Below are 8367 nucleotides of genomic sequence, written 5' to 3' on the forward strand. Positions count from 1 at the left end.
GTCCTTCTCCGCCGGTCGGGCCCCGAGATCGGTGCCCCGGGGGGTGGGAAGGCCTCAGGGCACGGGGCTGCCCCGGCAGCCGGGGTGTCCCCGCCGTCGCCCGGGCTCCCGGCCGCCTCTCCTGAGCGGGCACCTTATCCTGCGCTTCTCCCTTTCTAGATGAAGACGGGGACCTGATCGCTTTTTCTACCGACGAGGAGCTGGAGATGGCGATGCCTTATGTGCAGGATGGCGTCTTCCGTGTTTACATCAAAGGTAACGCTGTGCAGCAATGAAGGGCAGATCCCTGGATCCGCACTGTGTGCTTGCTGGCAGGGCTCTGAAAATGGGAGAAGCAAACCCTGGCCCTTCCTCTTGTCTTTGAGGGCTTGGCATAACCTACAGCTTTTGGGGGAGGTTAAATAAAGGGCAAGGTAATGTGCCAGAATATGAATCCTCCCTGGTGATGTGGGGTAAACAGATTGCAAGTTTCCTCCTAGCTTTGTCATCTCAGCTGGCCCAGTACAGGCCACTGTTGTCATGCCGGCTCCCTGGAAATACTAGCCTGGCACTGGTATCTTTAATGTTTACAACAGTGCATTAGGAAGCCTTAATTCCAGCCTCTTCAGTGCATAGTTGCTCCCTAGTCCCTTCTGTTCATGTAGATACCTGCAAAGCTTTATCTGTAGCCCATCTAATGAGTCACAAAAGCCTGTGGCTGTTGTCCCGTTATCTGTTATGCCTCTTGGCATTTCTTCCTAACTCCCTCCCCAGAAACATTGTGTTCTTGCAGTGCTTAGGAAGGTAGGATGAGAAGCCAGTACTAATCCAAAATAAAGACACTAAGAGACTGTTACGGATAAGGCATGCTCAGTTTGAGGAGCAGGTATCTTTGTGAAACCCCTTCGCACTTGGTTTAAGTTCTCTTGCCTGCCCCTGGCTTGTGTTTGGCAGCCAGTGTAAAAATAAACTGACCTAGTAAGTCAATACTGCTCTGACAAGGGCTGTTTGTGCTTCCTTCTCCTCTGACTGATTTCCAGCCTTTAAATAGTAACCTTGTTCTTGATGCAAAGCTTCCTTTCCTTAATAGAGAAAAAGGAGTGCAGGCGGGAGCATCGCTCGCAGTGCAGCCAGGAGCCTCCTCGCGACATGGTGCACCCCAACGTGATCTGTGATGGCTGCGAAGGACCGGTGGTGGGTGCCAGGTTCAAGTGCACTGTCTGTCCAGACTATGACCTGTGCAGCACCTGTGAGGGTAAAGGCATCCACAAAGAGCACAACATGGTGATGTTTCAGAGTCCACTGCTAAATCCCTTTGAGGTGAGCAGAATCTATGGCGGGGAACTAATGAATGGGATATTCCTCAGATTTAAGTCATAAGTTTCAGTTACTCAGAATCTGGCTGTGTAAACAGTGTCACATGAACATTACCCTTTACAGTGGCTTCCCCGAGGACGCTGGCTCCGTAAAATGCGGCACGGTGTTCCACCCTTCCCATGGATGCACTGCTGGGGATATCCTGGCCCTGCAGCTCCATGCCAGAACTCTGAACAAGGCCAGGCCAGTGCTGCAGCTTCCAGCCCACCCAATGCAGAAGGTAAGAGGGGACGCTATGGTAAACAAGGTGTTGGTGGAGCCAGGTTAGCTGAGGTTCTGCAGCATGGGATGGAATCTGGGTGGAAAAATGGACATAGGAACTACTCTGACTTGCTTGAAGTAATTAGCACCTTTCAGTGCAGAGTGGGATTATTTTAAGGCATGCTTGGGCCTATGCAGTAGATGAGGATGCAGAGAGACTATCTGGAACCAAACACAGCTGAGCTGTTAGGTCAAGCATGTCACTACTCCACATCTGCCTTTCAGCATGGCTAATGAGCCTTAACAATGCTAATGCCACTGGTTTTCTGTTCCAAGGGTAGCTCAGTTATTTTTGGTCTCTGTACTGCCTTTGTTGTGCAGTGTATGTGAGTGGCAGGAAACAAGCACCAAGATCTCATGGGGATACACTCTCTAGGTGCTCTTTCCTTCTGAGCTCCTATGTGTGCTAACAGAAATTGTTTTTCTAGAAGCTTCTACTAACAGCCAGCCTCAGGACCCCAACGTCACCTTCTTAAAGAATGTTGGGGAGAGTGTGGCAGCTTTTCTGAGTCCCCTGGGTAAGTGATTTACATTTATCCCAATCCCTGAGACTGGCTTAAAAGGTCCTTTAGACAGAAGCTGCAGTCAGCTGCTGTGATTGATGCCGGAACTACCTCATGCTACTAAGCCTTGAAAGCTTAACTTACTCCTGGTACTAATAATGCCTAGGCTTAGAACAGCCACTCAGTACCTTTTCAGAGCCCTCCTTTGAAAAGAAATGAGATTTCATTAACATGTCACCACTGTAACCCTAATTTTAAGTCAGTGGCGACTCAGGACTTTGCCTGGCTTATGTGGACAGAGATTACTTCTGCCCTGACCCTCTAAATGTATGGCTTGTCTAGAGTATGACGACTACTTGGTGCTTAACTATTCCTTGTTTAAAGAATGCTTTACATTGTAATTCATGTACGGTACATGGCAAACTGTAGGATTACAGAAACCTAACAGCATTTAGACTAGGATTGATCCATGCTTTTGTAGTACTGTGCTTTGGAAAAATCCCTTAAGACTTTCTCCATCTCAAATGCTTTTCTAGGTATTGAAGTTGATATTGATGTAGAACATGGAGGACAGAGAAGCAAAGTGACTCCTGCTGCTCCCAATCAAGAGAACAGTGCTGAGTCAAGCAGCAGTGCTCTTAACCAGAACGCTCAGACCAAACCAGACTGGAATAATACAGATTCCACTACAGAAGTAAATGCTGTTGCAGAGCAGGTACAAGACATGGTGATAGATCCTGTGCCCCCACAAATGGAAGACGGCAGCTTCCAGTCACAGGTACGAGAACTATGACACTAATGTAATATGCTATTGTAATATGTAATATTAGAAAGGAAGATTTTAATTTAGCATGCATTGTGGGACTGAACATTTGTCAGTGTACATATATATGTATATATATATGTGTGTGTGTATATATATATACATATATACACACACATGATACAGAGCACCTTTGCTTTACAGGTTTACAGCAAAGGTGGTGGGACTTCTTGTGGATGTAGCTCTTCATATTAAAGGCAGATAATAGCATGCATCCTACCTGGAACGCACTGCAGCATCTGGACACTTTTCTTTCCATTTCAGGAACACAGTGAGTCTAGCAGTTCATCAGGGGGTGATGAGGACTGGACCCACTTATCTTCCAAAGAAGTGGATCCTTCCACAGGTGAACTGCAGTCTTTGCAAATGCCAGAGACAGAGGGTCCCAGCTCCCTGGATGCATCTCAGAATCCTCCCCAGCCAGGACCTACAGGACTGCGAGAAGCTGCACTCTACCCACATCTCCCACCAGGTAACGGAGTAATTTTCACTCAGGAATTATCAGCTTGCCTGACATAAGCAGACCTCCTTTTAGAGATGGTAGAAACCAAGGTCGCATAAGTTACAGCTAAACTTGCCCATAACTTTGTTAGCAGGTATGGCAGCTCTTGTATTGTTAGACAGTCAGGTGGTTCTTCTCTTGCATGTGGACAGCTAAGTCTGACCTTACACTGATATATCATTCAAACAACATGAAAAAGGATGTTACTTTAAATCATGTCCTTGAGAGTCCTTTAATGCAGGATGCAGACTAGTACATCCTGTGACTTTTAAGACAGAATTTTTCTGGTAGGAGCCTTTAACAATATGCCAGGCCACTTAACTCACATCAACAGCACAGAGTCCTACAGCAAAGCCAGCTGAGTCTGACTCAGCAGTTTCCTTTGCTGGTTTTGTATCCTGTATCAAACATCTGCCCTCCTGGGAGACAAAGGAGAGAGTGTCTTCTAGCATTTAACCAGCTAGGCCAGATTTACTAGGATTAGTGCCAACCTCCTCACTGTGTAGTATTAAAAGCTTGGCTGGCTTGGCAACTACATGAAATATTTTAACTTTATAAACTATTCTCTCAACAGAAGCGGACCCCCGCCTTATTGAATCTCTGTCCCAGATGCTTTCTATGGGCTTCTCTGATGAGGGTGGATGGCTCACTCGACTCCTGCAGACAAAGAATTGCGATATCGGGGCAGCACTAGATGCCATCCAGTATTCCAAGCAGCCACCTCACTTGTAGTAGTCTGTGTAACAAAATGCACTTTCCTTCTAACAGAAAGCAAACAGCGCAGTACAACTTACTCAGCGGTTCACCTTCCTGCTAAGGGTTTCTGTCTCATGTTCCTAAGTGCTTGTAGAATGGAGGAAAAATAAATACTATTTCCTGTGATGAGTCTGTGTGAGTGTTTAAGTATCACAGCTGTATTACTTAGCCCAGTTCTTCTACTCCTTCAACTAAGAGCCTGTGATTTCATCAAGCAGCTCCCTGTGCAAGGGAGGCAGCCCAGGACTGAAGGCCTGCCTTTTTTCACATAACCTTAGGGTATGCCTAGAGCTACTTTTACATAGAGAAATCAAATGCTTTGCTGGTTCCATTGAAGCCTGTGTTGCAGCTCTGGAAGAAAATGTTGCTATGGGAGATGCAAACAAAGGTAGCACAGGGGAAAAAAGCTGGAGTTTGTAATGGGGAATTAAACACAGACTTTAATTGTACTGGCCAGAACTCCTTGGAGCTTTCTTCCTGCCAGGCTGACCTACTTCCATTCTTATTTCTAGCTGATGAAGTTGGTAGACAACACACTGTAACCCTAGTACATGTCCACTACAACAGTCTTTTCCACTCTTGTACCCTTCCCCCAGACACAGCCATAGAGCAAGTAAACAGCTTTAATAGTGCAGTTTCATAAGGCTTAGAGTAAATCCATCTTCAGGTAAAATCTTGCAATCAACATACAAAATACACTAGAGAGACAACAAATCAAGGCCAAAAATGCCTAAACTCAGAGGTCATCATCAAATTCCTCACCAGTGCAGAAGAGGTGTTCACAAGAAACACTGCTAGGCTTTGGCCTAGCACTACAGTTTCCAAGGGTGTTTGCCTTCCTAGGGCTACCCAAACAGCCCCTTCCTGCAGTGGTCTCCAAGATACCAGGTCCTGCCCTTATCACCTGGCTTTGAGGTTCTTTGAACAACATATCCTCCTCAGCTGAGCAACTGGTACTGGGCACCACGCTGCCAGACAGTTTTGAGGCAAGCTGCTCAGTGCTAGCAACATGCTTTTTAAATTCAAAACCTGTACCTTGAGGTAGAGTTCTTCCAGCCTGCTCTGAGCACCTACTGGCCACACCAGCATCTGCTGCAGCGGTGCTGTGTAGCCCCAACCCTCCACTGCCCTCCTGTGGTGACAAGGGCACCCTGGCAGCATTTTCACAATAGCTGTCAGAACACGAGAGAAATTTTTCCCACTTAGAGGGTTTCGTAGAAGCAGTTGGGGTTTGTGTATTCTCCTCCAGCACTGCAGACTCACACAGAGCAGGAACCACACTGTCTCCAAAAACAGCATCTCCATCATCTTGATCAGCTGCTGCTACGAAACATTTCTTGCGCTGTAAGAAGAAAGAGAGCTTGGTTACCAGCACTGCAATAGCTTCAACAACTGCATGCTGCACCGATGCCGCTGCTCAGTATTGCAACACAGCACAGATTGCAGCTCTGCTGAGGGATGATTCCGGCTCAACCACTCAGCTCGCACAAGGTGTCATTGTTTTTGTCTGACTAAAACTTTTCAGAGAGAAACTCCCAACACAATTTTCTTCTCCTCCCCAGCCATTCAAATAGAATAGCAGAGGAAGACCAATAAAAATTCACAATTATGATGACACAAAAGAGGTCAGGGCAACACTTTTGTTTTACTGGCAGAAAGCATCTTCTACAACTGAAATATCTCGGAGGTTTTAACCTTTTTGGCTTGGTAGGCAAGCTGGAGAACTCCATTTTCCTCTGCGTCCTCCTGAGTATCACTGGAGAGGAAGCTCTTCTGCTGTTTCCTGGCCAAGAAAAGCATTCATAGAGAGGACATATTAGCTCCACAGTGAGTTGGTCTTCTGTTTTTGGGGTTTTTTTTTCCCCCACAAATCACCAGAGATGTTTATAAAATGCATGGCTCTATCAGTAAGAGAAGTTTTACCCCCAAATACTAATTCCCTGCTCAGGTCAGGTTGTACAACGCAACCTGTACTTTGTTCAGCTATCAGAGATAAACCACCTCCCACACCTCTAAACCGGATGTCAGCACTTGGGGGCAGAAATTACAAAAGAAGCTATTTCTGTACCTTTGTTCTTTCACAGTGTTCTTCCTCCGGGAACAAAACTGTTGCCTTTCTGTACCTGCCTCCTCCTCCCCATGTTCCTGATCTTCACTGTCTTTATCCAGATATTTACTCCAGCGACTGACTTCTGCCCTTCCTTTCTACAACATCAGAGAATTACTGAAAACAGCAAAATACAGGGTTCTGCTTTTTGACACTTATGTATGTGCTGAATGCCTCAAATTCCACAACAGTTTAGGACAGGTTCCTGTATTGTGTTCCCAGGTTCAGTATCCTGGTGGAGCAGACAGTTTCTGTATGCATCTCCTGTTTCTGGAGCCTCTCTGATTATACACACTATTTCAGCTGTCTGAACACCTATAACGGGATCACTGATTCTACTTTGATTCACCTTGGTCAGTCTGGGTTGGTATTTACCTCAGTTTTGCAGGTCTCTTACCTGCTGGACAGAACTGTCTTCGTGTTGGGCTGCTACATTTTTGCTGTCATTTACAGATTCTTCTACGCACCTAAAATAGATGGTTAAGCTAGAGTTTCTAGAACACACTTCTGTCTGTGGATTTATAACTTTCAGATCACCTAGTCATAGCACAAGGGATTGGATAGAAAGCATAGATAGGAACACCAGATAGGCAGCATGTCAGGAAAAAAGGGGTCTATAGAAAAGCAGATGTCAAGTGAAGGATTTGCAAGATACATTGCCCAAATACTTGAAAAAATCTAGTTAGAGGCTAGCCCTCGTTCTTTCTATACAAACAGAATGACAAGTTTGATCTAAGCCACTATCAAGAAATGATAAATTCTAATGGATCGTAACTGGTGATATAACAGCATGTTTTCTGGGACAACAGCTGAAAACCCACTAATTATATCCCAAGCAGCCAAGGGAAAGTTATTTCACAATGTTTTGAATTTCACAATGTTTTGAATTTCACAATGTTTTGAATTTCACAATGTTTTGAATTTCAATAAGTTTTGCATTTCACAATGTTTTGAATTTCACAATGTTTTGAATTTCACAATGTTTTGAATTTCACAATGTTTTGAGATAGAATTAGCAAGCCTTTTTGATAAAGTGAACAAGCAATGGGTTTTCTTCCCAAAGCTTAATCCTGAAGCACTGCATATACACAGCTAAGTTATCTAACTAGCTTTGACCGATTTCTGAAAATAACCCTGAGTAAAAAGGAAGCTGGACCAGTTCAAGATCAGGTGATTCAGGAATGAAATAAATAGGAAAGTCCTACTCAGATTTTTCAGCCCAGCAGGAAAAACCCAAATGTTTTGCATTAAACGACTCTTTTTATCAACTGGAGCAGCAATTATTCAACAAAGTCAGTGTGAAACTCCTGAATGCCAACAGTTAGGTAGCAACAGCTCAGAGTGGAGGATCTTTTCTCTGAGGAAGTACCTCTGCACTGCCTTGTCATGGACACCTCCACAGTCAAGCTCATCAAACAGTACATAAGAAAGACCAATTAGACAAAAACCCCACACCCTATTACATATATTTTATGGGTAAAGGCTCGACCAAAATGCACTACTGATCAACTAAACTTATCTGAAAAAATTCCTTGTCCACAGAAACATGCCAGGACACTGAACCCAGCAAAAAGCTTGTTCTTATCAGGTGACAACAAAACTGACAGATGTCATGGCTTTACAACAAGACAGAAAACCCTCCCGTGAGCTCAAATTAGGTAAGAGGCACCCAATGTGAGAAGTTGTGCAGCAGCTGTAAGCACATCAAAAGCAACAAGCAGATAAAACACTCTACCAAGACGTCCAACGAATTGCTTCCTCTGCCTCACCCTGAAGCAAGTTTAATTTCTGGACATGGTGCCTACACTCCAGGCCAGACCCTTGGCCGTAAACCTGCAAAAAGTTAGTAAAAACAAGGCTTAGGGTGCAGCCCGAAGGAAACGGCACAGAGTGAGGCTCCACCCCAGGTAATATTGAAGAGCTAACCAAAGTTAGCACATACAGCTGAGCGTGTCAAGTCCTGGGTAGGGCTTACTGGCACACTGGGCTCCCCACTGCCACCCCACAGGACCATCCACCACCATGCTGGGCTCCCCGCTGCCACTACACAAGCCTCCCC

General features: G+C 45.2%; 2 protein-coding genes across 4 annotated transcripts in view; one reads left to right on the forward strand and one right to left on the reverse strand.

Moving 5' to 3' along the window:
* Positions 1 to 149: 149 nt before the first annotated feature.
* SQSTM1 (sequestosome 1) lies at positions 150 to 4316 on the forward strand. 3 transcript variants are annotated; one of them, XM_010179195.1, is made up of 7 exons: positions 150 to 255; positions 1070 to 1299; positions 1420 to 1576; positions 2046 to 2135; positions 2657 to 2898; positions 3208 to 3415; positions 4020 to 4316. In XM_010179195.1, the coding sequence occupies exons 1-7, from the start codon at positions 207 to 209 to the stop codon at positions 4175 to 4177; spliced, it is 1134 nt and encodes a 377-aa protein (XP_010177497.1). In that variant the 5' UTR covers positions 150 to 206; the 3' UTR covers positions 4178 to 4316. The 3 variants fall into 3 exon arrangements, with proteins under 3 accessions (XP_010177497.1, XP_010177498.1, XP_010177499.1); XM_010179196.1 differs by lacking the exon at positions 2046 to 2135; XM_010179197.1 differs by lacking the exon at positions 2046 to 2135 and having other exon boundaries at positions 3208 to 3289; positions 4020 to 4310.
* A 621-nt stretch (positions 4317 to 4937) lies between these two features.
* Positions 4938 to 8367, reverse strand: part of LOC104536547 (chromosome unknown open reading frame, human C5orf45) — a 3670-nt gene continuing 240 nt past the window's right edge. The window contains exons 3-7 of the mRNA XM_010179198.1: positions 8044 to 8141; positions 6706 to 6775; positions 6270 to 6406; positions 5897 to 5984; positions 4938 to 5543 (exon numbers count right to left, since the gene is read on the reverse strand). Of these exons, the coding sequence (XP_010177500.1) occupies positions 4938 to 5543; positions 5897 to 5984; positions 6270 to 6406; positions 6706 to 6775; positions 8044 to 8141 (999 nt within the window). The remainder of the gene's footprint in view (positions 5544 to 5896; positions 5985 to 6269; positions 6407 to 6705; positions 6776 to 8043; positions 8142 to 8367) is intronic.

Source organism: Mesitornis unicolor, unplaced genomic scaffold (assembly GCF_000695765.1).
Source record: "Mesitornis unicolor isolate BGI_N332 unplaced genomic scaffold, ASM69576v1 scaffold27502, whole genome shotgun sequence".
In the NCBI taxonomy this organism is placed as follows: Eukaryota; Metazoa; Chordata; class Aves; order Mesitornithiformes; family Mesitornithidae; genus Mesitornis; species Mesitornis unicolor.